The sequence below is a fragment of the Pangasianodon hypophthalmus genome, chromosome 5 (genome assembly GCF_027358585.1).
Source record: "Pangasianodon hypophthalmus isolate fPanHyp1 chromosome 5, fPanHyp1.pri, whole genome shotgun sequence".
Taxonomy (NCBI): Eukaryota; Metazoa; Chordata; class Actinopteri; order Siluriformes; family Pangasiidae; genus Pangasianodon; species Pangasianodon hypophthalmus.
In genome coordinates, this window is record NC_069714.1 from 19,219,989 (window position 1) to 19,237,728 (window position 17,740).

Genomic DNA, 17,740 nt, shown 5'->3' on the forward strand with positions numbered 1-17,740 from the left:
AAACATTTCTTTAACAGTACAGGCTACGGGATGTATATGTATATAGCAGTGAGTGATGTATCTTTCTTTGAAGAAATTAAAGACATTTCCATTTTCTAAATACAATATTTTCCAACGTATAGCTGAATATGTCTAATTTTGTAGAAAGTGTGTGGCAGTCTCGCACAGCACCATTTTTCTTGTTAGGTGATAGAAATATGAAAAGATATTTCATTTCATAACAGCATCAGGGAGCAATAAAATGTTCTTTTATTCAGCATGTCCTGGGCCACATAGAGGGATAGAAAATGTAATATTGTCTTTTTTTGTGAAGTTTGTGCAGATGTACTACAGTAATTGTTTGATTTCCCAATCTCTGTAGAGTTTGTGGATGTTCTTCTGGTGTCCACATGGTTCCGAGAACTGCTCTGGGAGGGTGACTAGGCCATTGCTAGTGCACTTTCCCACCTTTGGGGAAGGGGTGTGATGGTCTAGTATGTGGTGCATGGTATGCAGTGTTAATGTACGGTTACAATACACTACACTGTGCTGTTCTGGGGATCCTACCAGACGTGTTCATGACTTCAAGTTCTCTTTCTGTGCTCCATTGCTGTATAAAAATGCTTCAAGTGTGGCACATCTCAGTATTTTTATACAGGGTTCTGGATCCCTATAGCTCCCTCTTCAGCACCTGTCAGTTCTGCCAGTTCCTTTCTCATAGTGTTTTTCATTTGCTATTTCACTTCAGTGCCTCTCTGTCCTGTAGCATTTTCTCTGTCCCTTGAGTGCTTGAACTGACACCTTCAGAGGAGATTTGATCCCTGAGAAAGCCTGATAGTGTTGCTAGTAATGTAGAATATGCAAGCTCAGTTTTACTAGCTTCACATCCATTAGGGTGATGTTTTCTAATCTCCACTAGTTCAGGCAAGGGTTTACAAGACAGAGCAATCTAACCCCATTTGTAAAGCTGGGAAAAGACACTTCACCCTTTAAAAAAATAAATAAATAAAAATGAAGCCTCAGTATCTTGCATCATTACTGTGCCTTTTCATCAGGAGTTCTGAAAAAAAATATATATTTGATAGCACTTACAGATCACTTGTTTTGCTATATGCTAAAATCTTTTCAATATTGCTAAATGGTAACATTGATGCTTGGTATAGAATAGCAGACTTGTTTATGGTTTGCTTTTTGTTTTTCTTTTTTGAATTATTGACATTGTTGTTGATCATCTGAATGACTGAATTCTCTCTTTTTCTCTATCTCTCTTCTAAATTTAGCTACCAGTTCTACTAAACTGGAAGACCTGAGCTATCTTGATGAACAGCGTAACACACCACTGCGCACCTCCATACGCATGCCGTGGCACAACACTGGAGGAAGGCCACCCTATGACAAAGGTACCCTCATTCCCCCTCTTCCAGCCTTTCACACAAATCCGATTAAGCAAATTAGCAGCCCTGGATAAGCCAACTCCCTGCAAGAGGTTGCCTCACACTTACCATCACTTAAAAAAAAAACAACTATATATTCTTCCAGAGATTCTGCAATTACAATGCAGTCTCAATGTAGGATCAAGAGAAATGGAGCTGTTTCTTCCAGCAATCAAGATAAAATGGCAGCAGAATATTCCAGCACCTGTTGATTGCATTTGAGCCATGAGTCAAGTCTTTTTAATTTGATAGAAGGAAATGACTTTTTTTCTATGAGTACCCTAAATGAGATGGCCAATTCAAGTTTAGTGCACTGACTGCAGGCAATACAATCAACTAGAAATAAAAATTGAGTATTTCATCACATCACATAGTTGAATTTAATCCTGCCATTGTGCTCAGAGAGTGGTAGGATGCCGTTGGCGGAAACATTTTCTGGAAGGTCAGAGTCTGCATGTTGCACATGACGTTGAGTTTGTGCTGGGGAAGTTCACTGCATCAATAATGCAAGTTTAAATCACTGAACACTCGCATACCTTTCAAACTAGCCCTTTTTTTTCCTTCTCCTTTCCTCCATGTAGAGCAAAAGGGGATATATACACACTGAACACAGTACACATGAAGATTTTGCAACAGGCTATGTTTGTTTTTTTTTTAGCTTTCCCCAGACCATGCAAACGTTCTAATGGCTGACTTTACAAATAAACCTTTGCTCATCACACCCCCATTTAAGCCAGTGGCAGCCCAGGTAGAGTTTCACTAGTTTCCACACTTTAACTTTCTGTGTGTGTGTGTGTGCGCATGCGTGCAAATAAGCCCTTTAAAACACGTACAGTGGTGGAAAAAAATCATACATTTATTAGCGGCAATAAAAGCTCTAGTGTGCTGATCAGTCCTGTGTTTTGGAAATTACAATAGTCCGGACACATTCTGCTTGTCCCTGGAGCCCAGGCAGTGGTTTGCCTTCCCCTTATGTATATCCCCATGTGCTTTATTCAGATTGTGTTCCTGTATGTGTGCTAGACAGAGAAAGTAATAACTTTTCAGTATGGATTCAGCCAGATTCTGTAAATGACTGTGTCATTGGAAAGGATGAATAAAAGGCCCAGTGCTGAGAGTGGATGATAATACACTCTCTTCTGCAGTCTTTTCCACTCAGAGCAGCCCTGCCTCAGGCACACTGCACCTAGCCTGCTCTTTCATCCTGAGAAGGTGAGAGAAGAGGGAGAAGAGGGAGACCGCTACTGAGAGAGGAGAGTGACAGAGAGAAGAGTGCAGGAGTGGCATAGAGATGTGCATGCATTAAAAAAGCTTTGAGGAGATGAGAGAGTTAAAAAGAGGGAGGGAAAGAGGAAAAGAAGTGGAGAGTGGAGAGTCATAGTTCTTTGGAGGGACACACACACACACACACGCACACACCTCAGTTTCTGAGCTGTCAAGTTGTCCTGCAAATGAATATTTCTATTCTATTCGATTCAATTTAAGCTGTGAGTAGACTAAACCCATAAGAGCAGGTGAAAGTGTATGATGTTCTTCTTAGATCTTGATTTCAGTCCCTGTCTTGGCACAGGGACTGAAATCTAGATCTAAGTCCCTGTCTTGGCACGGATATATGATTTATCTGTCTTGTAGAAGCTTAATTTATCTGACAGCATTTGAGTTTTATATTTCTTGGCGATGGTTAACATGTTAATGTTTGGTAATATCAAATCAGCTTCTTGTACGATTTGGCATACGTACACAGGCAGTGTGTACAGACAGAGCTAGACAGCACTGCCCTATTCAGTAACACCAGCGTTTGTCTTAAGGATAGATGTACAGTAAATCTGTCTTAGACCTTCTCACTGCCTTTGCTTCTCTGGTTAATTATTCAGCAGCTCTGACAGTAGCATGAATAAAATGATCAGTTTATGAATGAGTTTATTTTCATTGTTCAGCTTTAGAGCATGTATGATTATTTATAAGTGAGATGAGTATCTTAAACATCACTATATTCAAAGGAGGCTTATCAGACACACCTGTTACCAGATTGGAACTAATATGCAGGTGTCATTTGTGTTGTTGCTTTTTTTTTTTTTTTTTTAAAGGCAGAATTGTAATTACTTTTCAGATTCTCTGCTCAGTAATTGCCTGACTTGTGTGTACTTGTGTTTGTGTGTACTCATCCCACAGCACGCTTCGCTCCATATAAGCCTGCGGATATCATGCTAAAGCCTCTTCTGTTTGAGGTTCCGAGCATCACTACGGATTCAGTGTTTGTGGGTCGGGATTGGCTGTTTCAGCAGCTAGAAGATGTGCTGATCGGCAGCCAATCAGGAGAGAGTTGTGGGGCCACAGTGGTGGGTAATGTGGGCTTTGGTAAGACGGCCATCATCTCCCGCCTGGTGGCCCTCAGCTGCCATGGAGGCCGTATGAGACAGATCGCCTCCAACAGTCCTCACGCATCTCCAAAAAGTGAGTACTGCTGTATGTGCCGGTGTAAGGTGGAGACTGCAGTGCAGTGTATGCTATATGAGCTTAACATGACAAACACAGTCTGGGTGACTTTCACAATTCAGTATATATAATGTAGCATTGTTATTTGCATTGCTTGTCAGGTCAAATAAACGCTCCCATACTATAGGTGGTAGTACATTTAAAAGCAGATTTATTGATGTGTATTTTGTGTTCCTGCTTGGTTACAGTGTACATGTGTATTAACTTGCGATTGATTTACATGTGCAGGTGGGAATCAGAGTTCAGAGTTGCCCCTCAGCCAGCCCCCACAGGTCACTCCTCCCTCCACCAGCACCAACACCCTGCAGTCCAGCAGCTGCCCCAGTACACCTGAGCTTCGCCGGCACAGAGAGGAGGCTGTGAAGCGGCTGGCTGCCAAGGTAAACTCCTCCAGTAAAACACTGGCTGCAGCTGAAGGCTGTGTGAGTGTGTGAATGTGTGTGTGTTGCTTGTTTGTGTTCGCTTCATTTAGTCTCACCAGCTTATAAAAGAAAAATGCATTACAGTTAACCTTCAAGGTGACTTGTATTGTGTTGTGGTTTTGAAAATAGTTTTGAAACACCCATATATACAACAGTGTCCAGAGACTATGAGGATGGATACCGTAGGTTCAGTTGTACTTACAGTCCAGTACACATAAAAACTGACAACTCTAAGACAGTGAATAAATAGTATATCTGTGTTATTCTGGTTCTGTGTGAGCACAGCAGGTAGTGTTGCCTCCAGGTTCTCCGGTTCAGTCCTGAACTCGGGTTACTGTCTATTCTGAGTTTCACATATCCTCTCCATGTCTGTGTGGATTTCCTCTGGGTTCTCCAGTTTCCTCCCAAAAACACACTAATAGGTCAGTTGGCACTCTCAACTGCACCGTGGTGTGAAAAGTCTGTGCATGGTGCCCTGTGATGGACTGGCATCCCATCCAAGGTGAATTCCCCCTGACAGCCAGCGCTCCCTGGATAGGCTCCATAACCTCCACAACCACTGTAACCCAGGTCACGATCAAGTGCTTTCCGCTTAAGATAAATGAACGATTCCCCAGTTTGAGTAATGAGTATTAATAGTGTGATACTTCTACATACACTTTGCTCTACAATTACAGGCAGCACAATCATGACATTGGACATTATGGGTTTTAAATAAAGTTCACACCGTATAGAAAGTGTTATCTGAGTAAGTTAGGTTTCTCTAACGTGTAAGTTGGGAAAAACTAGATACAACACAAAAATGCAGCAGAACGGATGTGGTCACATTTTATGCGTGCAAGTCACAAAGCTGGTGTGGATTAAAATGTTTTCAAATGGAAGCGTATCTGTTCCATGGTAGACACAAGACCAAAAATGCTTTAGAAATGCTTTTAATGTGAATTGGCCTTTAGCTAATTTATCCCATTATAGTGAGTGAATGAGTGGCAGCTCACCTAAGCCTACCTACATTCAGTGATGCTATAATGAAGCATACCAGGTATGCTCTATAGGTAAGAGATGAAAACAGGCTTTACATAAGCCATCCACTGAATGATGTCTCAGTGAGTGTGATCTTAAATGTAGACATGTGATGTGAAGTCTGACACTTCACAAAAAGTTAATCTCTTATGGGTTATGTAGTGACTGTTACTGTTATAGCTTGTGGACTATATGTGCGCTATCCATCTTTTTTTTCTTTTTTAAAGTAATGTTAGTGCAGTAAAATGTAATATATTATATAAAAGTTACACACCACTGTGTTCATTTTATTTAAAATGCAATTTAGTAGTGTAGCAAAAATGAGGAAAATATGAGACTGGAATTATTAAGAGATGAGCGTCAAACACTTGAGTGGGAACCAAATGCAGTTTGTGTTTGTCACGTCACATAAAATTGAGATCATTTTTATTCAAATGTCATTTGTCACCCTGTTTTGGTGCCGCTTGTTGCTGTCATCAGAATTTCAATTCTGTATTGCAAACTTGTGTAGGAATTGAAAGGTCACCTGTAGCGTGCCAGAGTGTGCAGGGGAAGAAGGGATGTTTGGTTTGCAAGTCTGCAGCGTAATGAAGTTTTCTCTCTCATCTCTGCATAAGATGATGCTTAGCTGAACATCCCCACACCCCATTTAGTGTGATGCTTTGCCGCAGGTCTGCCTCTTATTCTGAGGTTCAGAGATGAGAAGAGCGGCAGAGATTATCTAATTGTGTATGATTAGTGAATGGTGTAATGAATGTATGGTCGGTCTGTCTTTATGTTCCCAAACCTACCTTCCTGCCTTCCTAATTGCCGTCTAGTTTTAATTATACTAAATCAATAGTGGCTTACTACAGTAAAATTCATACATTCTGTGTGTAGGTGCGGCTATGTGTACGTACATAATTCCAGCATTTTTTGTACGCACACAAATGCACATGCACTCACAGGTAAGCATGGAGTGTGTGAAAAGTTGCATGATGGTTTGAAAGGGTCAGGGTGAGATCAGACAGCTGTGTCTCATTTCTGTACTCTTGCTCTTTCCTAAGTCGTTCAAGCTCGGTTAAAGCCAATTAAAACCTGAATAGACGCACATTCACCTCCGTTTGCCCTGCTGCCCTGCATTTTTCCTCTTTTGTGAAGTGTGTATATGCGTGTTTGTGCATGTGTATGTATATGTTTGCATATGTTTGATTTTATGAGTTATATAAGAACATTGCATATGCTTTCATCAAAACGATATCCTTGTTTATAACGCAACACAATTCAGAATTGGAATTAATTAATAATGCTTATTACTGATGTATTTAACTTAAACATGCATACATTATGTCAAGAAAATTTTATTTTTCTTTTTTCCTTTCTTTGAATCGTTGTGTGGCTTGTAGAAGAGAAGGGTCACATAGAAGAGCGGAAGTCTTAGTGTTGTTATTGATTTCCGAATTCCTGGAAAAATTACAAGTATTATTTCTGGTCGAGACAAAAATAGACTATTTTACCAGTTTGCAAGTGTGCAGTTACACCAAGTGTGTGTTTGCAGCTGTTAGAAATTTGGCAACCATCATTCACTAGCAGAAGTACAGGATATATAATCTGTGTCTCCAAGTGGGGACCTGCAGTCGCTTATGTGTTGCCATGGCAATTGGTTGGCAAGGTGGTCATTTGGTCTAAGGTACATAATTGTGCTCACAGGAGCAATGAAGAAACCGACTAACCTGAGAACAGAGAGGGTGCTACCTCAAAGCTGCACATAAATCACTGATTATTTACTAACCAATTAAAATATTATCTCTCATTAATGCCTAGAACAGTCATCATGATGCACATTTCGGTCTCCGTAAATCAAAAAGGAATATGCAGGCAGTGTTTCTTTTCTAACATTTGTTGACAGTGATAGTCATGAATTTGTTTTTGATGTTGTAGAGCGCTGCTATTGTACATGAGATTCAGCCCAGTGCTTCTCCAGCTCATGCATCACCACCTCATGCATCACCACCTGACAGTTTCATTTCACTTATTCTCTGTGGTTACCTGAGGCTGATCTCACCTATGCTACACTTCCAGTTCTGTCCATAAACTTATGTGATTCAGGGCAAGTCAGGACAGGAAATGTTTTGATTCAATCCTTGGTTGAGTCTCATTGATAAAAGTTGCACCTTAAAGGATTGCATAACACCAGATGTCATGGCCCATAAATACACCTCATCACTCGGCTATATTCGGATCAGGATTACAGCCATGTTGGCTCAGACGGTCTTCAGTTTGACCCCAGCTGGAGTTCTGCACCTTCCACTCTACTGTACACAACTACATAAAACTACTCTAGTTCAGTTGAGATTTGTTGAGTCTGGCAGTGGAAACTAGGCTTACCCAAGGCTTACTGAGCCACCTGCTCTGACAGCTTAGATTCAAAACTTTCACTCCCATTTGAGTCATTTAAAAACCTCGAACTCCATCAGCACATACAGCCAGCTACTGCTCATTTTAGACACATGTAAACTCTACCTTGCTTACTAGTCATCATAACTAATAATGGTGTTACATCCCATGATTTTTTCCCCAAAACCTTTTTAAATATATTATTATATAAATATGATTAACAGTTGGAGGAAGTAATACTGACACTAGGTGGAGGAGGAGATTTGTGAAAGCCAGTGCAAAAAAGTACAGGTGTGTGTTCAGAGCTGAATCAGATGGCTGCTGAGAATGACCTCGGGATCTACAGTTAATCCCAGTGAAGAGGGAACTGCTGCTGCTGAGATAGTTGGAAGAGACAGAGAAGTGTGACAAAGATGGAGCAGCATATTAAGTCTAGCTGTATTACAGAAGGTAAAGAAAGTGTTTTTAAATCTGATGTATACTTGCTCACATAAAATCTTAATCTTCCTATTTGACACAAGACAAATGTAGGTGTATTTATTTGTTTTCCTTTCTTTTTACCTCTCACCTCATTTCTAATTCATGCCGTGCAGACATCTGCTTCCTGAGCTTCCGTCTCTCACAGGGCATATGAGCCATTCTGTTCTGGTTATTGCCAAGCGTTGATGGTAGCAAAGGGCATTTGTTGGTTTACGGGTGACTTTGGATCAAATCATGAATATGCATTTTTTTGCTAGAGGATTTGTTTTTACAGAGTTCTCGGAAGTAGGCAGAATTAGCACTAACATCTGTGAGGGGTTGATAACATAATGACAAATAAATGGTAGGTGCTGCATTAGAGTATAGTGCCTTAGCATGAGCAACAAAAAGCACCTAAGGTACTGGATAGAATTCATTTTCAGTGAAAGAGTGTAATGGTGAGCTGCTTCCACTGAGGCTGTCAGAGAAAACAGGGACAATTTGAGTTATTTAACTAATCAATTAACAAATGAAACATAAAATAAATCTTTCTCTTTAGTGAAAATGCAGAAGTAAAAGAAACTTAAAATGAATGGTCTCCATATACCCATACGTTACGAGGTGACAGGCTGAAAAGGTTTTCTCTTGAGGTGAAAATTGAGCCATTCTTATTAATCCTGTCTAAATGGAAAATACAGCCATCTGTCAAACAGGGATTTCACTAATAAATCTCAAAAATTGAGAAGCACCTATGAAAGGTGCCTTGAAGGGCTCTGCTGACCTGCATTTTATTTATTTGTTTATTTATTTACTTATTTATTTGTTTTGGCCGAGTTCTTCAGACGGGTTTTTTTTTTTTTTTTTTGATGAACTCTGTTCTAAAGACATCTCTTTGCCAATGTCTCTTCTACTTTGTCTGTTCATTTAGATGATTAAAAATCTAATAGAAGAGAGATCGTCATTGAATGTTCTGAAACTCTCTTTTAAAAATGATTCTGTGGGATGCTCCCAACTACTGAGTAAAATTGTTGCTTTCTTCAGAGAGTGTTGTGAAACCACGGCATTATGAAAGATGCAGTGATCTTCATGTACATCATAAGCACCATGGGCAGATATACACAGGATGATGAGACCTGGAATATAACTAGAAGTTATTTACTATTAAATCTCTCTCTCTGTCTGTCTCTCTCTCTCTCTCTCTCTCTCTCTCTCTCTTTCTCTAGGTGGTGGCTTACCATTACTGCCAGGCTGATAACACCTACACCTGTCTAGTGCCTGAGTTTGTACACAGTGTGGCTGCCCTAATGTGCAGAGCACACCAACTTACGGCCTACAGGGAGCTGCTGCTGAAAGAACCCCATCTGCAGAGCATGCTCAGTCTGCGCTCTTGCGTGCAGGACCCGATGGCTGCTTTCCGCAGGGGTGTGTTGGAGCCACTCATTAACCTGCGCAAAGGTACTTAATCCAGAATTATTGCCCTTCCCTCCCATAATCAATAGTTGTGCTGTTGTATTACTATTATCTTCCTGTACCACTGTGTTGTACGAATTCTATCCTAACATATTTAAGAGGTCTGGTTTTGCAATCAGTGATTTTAATGTGCATTTAGTATTAGATTTTTTTTAGTCTCATGATGAAGGCAGTGCCTCCAGCTAGGAGACTAGTCAGTGTGATTTGCTTTAGTCCAGTTATTATTGATAGAAATGTATGCTCTCTTGAGCCACACAGCATTAGTAATAATTTGCTGTTCAATCTACATGTTATTCAAAAAGGGAATAAAAGAATAAGACAGCTCCTAATGATAAGACCTTACTTAATAATGGTAACTAAGGCAACCAAAATCTTTTCTTATAAAACTGCTCTCTCTCTCTGAAAGGAAATGATGACTGGACAGACTAAGTTGTTGAGCTGTCCATACTGACCACTTAGAATCACTGTTATTTACTGAGCCTGCTGAGAACTGACATATTTGTTAGCTTTTTAAAGCAACAGGCAGCACACTCATTTCAGGATCACTATGGTTTATTGAACACAGGGGTCCAGTCTTTTCTTTCAGTTTTACATTTAAATCAATGAGGTATTGTGGAAGGTCAGGTCTGAGACATTAATAGAAAAACCCCCTGTTTATATAATTGAAAAGGAAAGACTGAGAATCAATATGGTGGCAGCAGGCAAGGGTACAGAGCTGCCACTAACAGGAGCTGCTCCATCTCCCTTACACATATTATTGAAACAAATGGCTCAATATAATTCTAGCTGAAATGGGGGAAATGTTGATTTGTCCACATCATTCAATTAAAAACTTCACATCGTTTGTGGAATTGGCCAGAGCCATTCGTTGAACCTTATTTGTTAAGGAATATTAAAGAAAAGAGGCATTCACTAGCACACTCACACACACTGGCCTTGATCTGTCCCTCAGTAAAGAATTATTTTTCCGCCTTGTGTAAATTCAGTCTGCTTGAGCAGGGGAAAGTGCTCAGATCATCATGTTGGTTTGTAATGAATTTTTAAATGCCCTCTTCATCTGTCTGCATGAACCGAAGGCAGAATTGAGCCATGGCACCCTTACCCTTATACTAAGTTAAACACACTGCAATGGATTTGAATGTGTTTTCTTTTCACATTTAAATTCTGTTTGTTCATGTTCATATTTGAACAGGCAATTCATGCAAAATTACTATTTTGACTTTTCAAAGTCTTATTCAAACAATATCTGAATATTTAAATTGGTGCATATAAAATAACATGTATGCACAAATGATTAACCCTTTATCTGCTGCAGTGTGCATGGACACGCAGTGTATTAGGCGGTACAATGCTGTTTCAGCGACGTTTTAAACTTGCTGCAGCTGATGTGTGCCATCACATTCCACTTTTAAAGTAAATTTGAAATTTGACCTGGGTTGCTACTTAACACTAAAACCTCATCCACTGAGACAAATCACTGTATGAGATGTGGCAAGAAGTGTCTGTTTGTACAGAGATGGAGGAGCAATATCTTCATTTTGAGGCACCGAATAGTTTACAATTTGTCCTGACACTGGGCTTAAGTACTACACGCTGAAGTGTTAGCAGTGAGACAATACACTATGGTACACTGATGAGGGAGGTCTTATGTCCTTAAGTATATTTTTCCATCTGGGGAAAAAACTGATTGTTGAATATCTTCCAGACTTTCAGGTAATCCACAGTGAGCATGCCTTTATGAGCTAAGAGCAAATGCTCTTAACCTGCAGGCGGCCAAACACCTGACTGGTGGCATGCTTTCCTACAACTATACGAGACATGCAACTCTTGTGAGGACACTGGTTTATTTTTCTGTATTTACTTTCTTAATCAGAAAAGAAGATTCCAGAAGAGGATTACATAATCCTGATCGATGGGCTTAATGAGGCAGAGTTTCACAAACCAGACTATGGTGACACAGTGGCATCCTTCATTACCAAGAGTATCTCAAAGTTCCCCATCTGGCTCAAACTTATTGTCACTGTGCGGTCCAGCCTACAGGTAAAACAACCTCAGTATAGCCTTTGTTAGTAGACTTATTATAAGAAACCACATTCTGCCTCACAAAACAAGTTATCATGTGTTTTTTGACAGATTACTATACTTGATTTATCATACCTTTATTGTATATTATAGCATGGATTGTGTTGTATTTTATGAGAATGTTCATATATACTTTGCTATATGAGCTACTGTCCTTTAAACTGTTATGATGGCAGGACATCTCAGTATGTCAGGAGTTTACTTGTTTAGTTTGCACTGATCCAGGAAAGCCGGTAGTGTAGGTTAATGATGTGACACAGGTTTTTCATTGAGACAAGAATGGGATTATGAGTAGAGGAAGAAGAAGGCATGGGACCTGTAAATGATGGGTAAAAGATCTTTGGTATACGTGTTGGTGGTTGGGTTCATTGCTGACAGAGCGATCTTTGCAGTGAGTAGCTCCACTGATCAAAAGCCAGTCTGCAAGTGAGATCTGATTGCTTTCAATGTACATATGCCCCTCTGATGAAACACTCATCACTGCTCAACCACATTCACGTCAATATTGGGTTTAATTGAGAAGTTGAATCAGGAAAAACACAATCTGACTGGCCCAACAGACATGGATCATACGCTAAAGTGCTTCTATAGATGCACTGGTTTCAGGAAAGTGATTCTTTTGATAGAAATTGAGTGGTTGGATGGGGATGTTGCATGGGCCACTTACACTGATGTGGATTAATTGCATACTGTATGTATTGGTTACATATTCATTATTCAGTTAGGATGTCTGCCAACCACATAAATAAGAAGGTATTTTTAAAGGCTAAATTTTCAGCTGAAAGTTGAATAGTATTGCTTTGCTTCATGTAAGGATTATAATGTCTCTGTGTATTATCTGGCACAAATTCTAAACGTCATGTTGTCAGTTTCCTTCTCTGAGAGCTTACATCTTCCATGTTTTTGGCCTTCAACAACCTGTAATTTTCATTTTCTATTCAGTTCATCATTCATATTACATTGGCAGTTAGGCGTAATGGTGTACTGTTAGCGAGAAGATAATAATTTGATACCTGCCAATGTGCTTTCTGTCCGGGTTTACAATCAATTTTCTACCAGTAACATTGCTGTTAACTGCACTGAGAGAATTTGTCAGACTCTGCAGGCTCAGTAGCACACAACAGACATAAAGAAATCTTAGTCATTTACCTGTCTGCCTTGTAGTCTACCTTTTTTACCTACCAAGTTAAAAGAATAATTATTGTGCAGTGACTAATTGAAATAAGTGAAACATTGACCGTATGAACGTATGATTTAAAAAAAAAAAAAAAAAACCCTCAAAGGAGCCAGCATGCTTCAAATCTTACTTGTTTTTTCTATTGCATAGAAACATGCAAACGGTTGTTTGCTTAACTCCAGCTGACCTCCAGGCATGAATAATCAGTTCTCAGTGCTATAGTAACTATAGCAGAGCTGTACTGATTCTTTAACTGGTGTTAACATATTCTGTGCTACTGTTGAATGAATCTCAATCTCCAATCTGCATGATTGGAAATAGTTTGTGGAGGTGAATGAATATGTCTTCATTTGAATTGCAAATTTAAATTGATTTCTAAATTCAATGCATGGAATGTAATCTCTGCAGTAAGGTCTTTTCAAAATGTAGTCATTTGTGGAAAAAACAGAACAGGACAGAAAGAATAAATTGTACAGTATTAATGTCCATGAGACTTTTCATCTACAGGAAGCCATACTGTTGACTGGTTGTGTTGATAGCATATATACATACATACACACAAAAAAGGATACAGAAAACAGACACGATAGGTTGACTACATAACATAAACATGGAAAAATCCCCAAACCCCTTCAGAACAGATGGAAATCCTGCCAGATAGTGTAATTTATTAAAGACCTTCTCTGTGAAAAATGAAAAGATGGCTGTGATGATGAAATGATGAAATATTGTGTGTGGTGGTTGGGAGGTTTTGGGGAGTGATGAGGGAATTTAAACCTGTTTAAGTGCCAGCCTGCTCACTTGTGAGTCCCCTGCTGATCTGTCAGCGCACATGTTCAGAACGTTTGGTGATGATACCATTTATGAGAAGGCCAGAGTATCTGCTTTTCCTGCTTTCAGTCACTTAGTTGCTGCTGAAAATCTGCTTAAATGTGGCCATGTCAGATTGTGCACGGATTCCCTTGTTAGTTGAGTTAATCTCTCCGGAAAGGTTAGCGAAGTGATGGTTCTACAAATGATCTGTAACTTAAAAACACCCACAGATGACCCACTCGCATTTCACCAGTCTTCTGCCTTTAATGTTATTTACCGTGCCATATAAGACTGTCGAATATGTACAAGGTTCACAATATATCAAAGAATGAAGAAGTACAGTGTTCTGTTGTAGTGCAGTTCTGTTAGCATTGCATTTGTTGTCTGCTTCCATAGGTCATCTGAGGTCGTAGAGAAAGTTTTATGGTTTTATAAAACTTTTGAACTCGTTTATATTTTCCAATCAGTATCTGAGTGAACAGTAAGCACAAACAATTTTACCTCTGCGCCCTGGTGTTATGTATTATTCACTATGTTTGTCTCTCACACTGCAGTGGCTCATCTGATTATGTTTATATCTCAACCACAGTGTTTTTCTTTCTAAAAGCATGGTCAACTGTTGTGAGGCCTTTCAAAATGTGAGGTGGTATAGTGCAAATGAATGTGTATATGACAGCAACATCCTTGTGTGTAGGAGTGTATTCTGTATGCCTGTTCAGAGTGTAATGTGTGTGTGTCCCTGTAGAGTCCAGCTCTCTCAAGTCTGTCACTTCTTAATCCTTTGTTTGCAGAAGAGAGAGAGAGAGAGAGAGAGAGAGACTGTTTGTGTGTGCGTGTTTGTGTGTGCATACGTGTGTGTGTGTGTGTGTGTGTGTGTGTGTGTTCACAGTGGTCCGATATCTCCTGCTCTGTTCTGACCTTCTGTAGATAAATCACCCAGAGGACATCAATACTATAGCGCAAGAGAAAGGAAGAGGCTTTTAACACCACCTGCTTGTGTGTGTGAACCCTAACAGCCACCTCACAATCATCCTCACAAAAATGATGTTTTTACAAATTTTATGAGAAAATCATAATTTTCTTTTGGTTACTGAGATGAAGGTCAGGGTTAGGTGTAGGTCCTCACAAAGATGAATGAAAACTCTTCCTCTTTGTGTTTCCAAAGGAGATCACCAGTTTGCTTCCCTTCAGCAAGATCAGTCTGGACGATTTCACAGATAACAAGGAGATCAGCTCAGACTTGAATGCCTACATCCAGCACCGTGTGAATAGCAGCCGTGACGTCCTCAACAACGTCTCTCTGAACGGAAAGGCCGACCCTGTCACTGTGTCCAAACTGAGCTCGCACCTCATCTCCCGCAGCCAGGGCTCGTATCTTTACCTGAAGCTCACACTAGACCTCTTTGAGAGGGGGCATTTGGTCATCAAGAGCTCCAGCTACAAAGTGGTGCCCATCTCTTTGTCTGAGATCTACCTACTGCAATGCAACATGAAGTTCAGGAGCAACTCTGCATTTGAGCGTGCCATACCCATCCTCAACATTGCCCTGGCCTCTCTCCACCCACTGACGGATGAGCAGCTCTTTCAGGCCTTGAATGCCAGTGCAGTGCGAGGAGAATTGCAGTGGGATGATTTCCAGCAGCGTATGGACACACTCTCTGCGTTCCTGATTAAACGGCGGGATAAGACGCGTATGTTCTGCCACCCATCTTTCAGAGAGTGGCTTGTGTGGAGGGCTGATGGGGAGAGCTCCGAGTTCCTCTGTGACCCCAGGTAAGATGCTGACATGCCCTAAAGTAAGAGGTTTGAGTTAGTATTGAAGGGCAGTTGTCCTGTGTTCTGATTGTGTGTTTTTTTTTTGTTTTTGTTTTTTTAAATAAATGTGAAAATGCCACTAAATGTTGACTAAATGACAAGAAATGCCACTCAGATCAAGCTGCAAGATGAGATAATCTTCCTCATGGCGTCTATCCAACCAGCATGAGTTAGTTTGAGAGAGTGAGAGGGCTTAAGGATGACCAGCAGTGCTGAAATAAGTATCTGTAAAATATTATATGCAGGAGTGATGACCAGCTTCAGGAACCATCTCACAGCTTTCATCTAAAATGTTTGCACTTCAAAGGTTATGGCTTATCACAAATTTGCAGATTTTGCCTTGTAAAATGGGTGCCTATGGGCCATTTATAAGGCACTTAATCTAGGCACTTAATGTGTCAAGTCTGTAAGGATCTGTGTCGTATTGGAATGGAATGTGTTAAGGATGAACTGAAATTGAATTCAAATAGAAAAGTCAATCTTGGAAAACAATAATGAATTATCTTTAACTCTCATTTTCCATTTAGCATCCTGGAAATCCCAGATCCTTCTTAAAAATTCACAAAACATAGTTAACGTTGCTTAATTAATTTTTTTTTTTTTTTTTAACTTTCTTTAACTGTAAGAAAACATGATTTTGCCTTGGTGATGTTTCAGAAGTCCTTTACCAAAAATTATACACAAGTTCTGTTTGTGGTCTATGTCTGTTCGTAATGTGCAACGCACACCACTTTGTCCACTTCAAAGATTTTCCATCTACTGGGTTTTAAGTTACTCAAAAGAAAGGGAGAAAATGGAGTGGGAAAAACAGTTAACATTTAAAGTAAACAGAAGTAAATGCAACTTACTTTGCTCACCTGACAGATTTTTAGCAGTTAGAAACAGTAAGAATAATGACATGGCTGTGGGTATTTGTCAGTTGGTTAAATTATATTTTGGATTCTGTTCTGTGTGTAGAAGATGAGTTTTCAAACGCACTATGCTTGTAGTGATTTATCAGAATTGGTTAGAAAAAACATTAAATATGAACACTCTTGATTAATGTATACTCTTAGCTCCTGTTTGTTCTGTTACCATCACCAAGCCCCATGTTAACATTATATACCTGTGCCATACAGTATATTTTTTAATTCTTCGAACAATATGAGCAGTTAACTATGTCTTCATGAAACCAGAAACCAGAGAAAGTTGAAGCTTTGATTAGCTTTGATTATACTTTGCATGCTCTCTGTTGGTAAACAATAAGCTGATCTGTAGTGAAGCTACTGATTCCACAGTTCTTAAAAGGTTCTTTATAGGGTTATGTCCTCTTGTAACTACTGTCTGCCAGCTTAATCTCCATGTTAATCAGCCTGACAGCCTTGCTTGCCAACATTCTGACTTTCTCATCAAATGACTTGGCAAGTTTGGAATCTCCGTGAAAGGGCAGTTATTTCTAAAGGCACTGGCAGAGCACTTTGGTGGTGATAAAAGGCAAAAATCAAGATGCAGTCTTGGTTTTATTACAGGAATATGGACTATAAATATGTAGTCACTACCCTGCAAGAGGATATGGGGAAATAAGAGCTGGTTTCTCTCTTGAATGTGCCTGTGTGAAATAGCAGGCTGCAGCAGAGCCCACCTGTCTGCTTACAGCACCTCTTAATCACAATCTTAATTAAGCTGCAATCATGGCACTTAAAGTTTACTGTGGGCTTTGGTTTTTATGAATGTTTATATGTAGGGGTCATCTGATCTATAATAAAAATGCCTAATATAAAAAGTTCTTTAAGGTATCGAACAATATTTTGACTGTGAAATTCATAGCATATAAATTACATTATTTTAATTGTTTTATTTTTTTAATGTTCGATTTTTTGAACCCTTGCTCTGTGTTCTGTGGATGGTGAAATGGAAGCATAGAAATGTTTCGTCAGCGGGCAGAGGTGATCGGTCAAAAGAGCTTTGTATAGAACTTGCACAGATTCTTCTTTCTGAGGGGAAAAGTGGACCCCCATCGCTCTACAGGTTAAGCTTTCAGGCCTGACCTGTTCTCTTGGTGTGCATGACACAGGCACTCACCCACTTGTTGAGAATATGCAGAAGGATGACTTGTCTGAACATATCACTTTTTTCCATCTGTCTACACCTGTATCTGGTTTTGCACCACTGAACTCTCAAATGTGCATTCATCTTGTAATACAATCTTTATGTACTAC

General features: G+C 39.7%; 1 protein-coding gene across 3 annotated transcripts in view; it reads left to right on the top strand.

The window, feature by feature from the left end:
- Positions 1–17,740, top strand: part of tanc1b (tetratricopeptide repeat, ankyrin repeat and coiled-coil containing 1b) — a 131,448-nt gene that overhangs the window by 88,433 nt on the left and 25,275 nt on the right. For all 3 annotated transcript variants that reach the window (XM_026912153.3, XM_053234539.1, XM_053234540.1), the window contains 6 exons: positions 1,260–1,379; positions 3,585–3,866; positions 4,137–4,288; positions 9,409–9,640; positions 11,529–11,695; positions 14,893–15,500. In XM_026912153.3, coding sequence (XP_026767954.1) covers positions 1,260–1,379; positions 3,585–3,866; positions 4,137–4,288; positions 9,409–9,640; positions 11,529–11,695; positions 14,893–15,500 — 1,561 coding nt within the window. The remainder of the gene's footprint in view (positions 1–1,259; positions 1,380–3,584; positions 3,867–4,136; positions 4,289–9,408; positions 9,641–11,528; positions 11,696–14,892; positions 15,501–17,740) is intronic.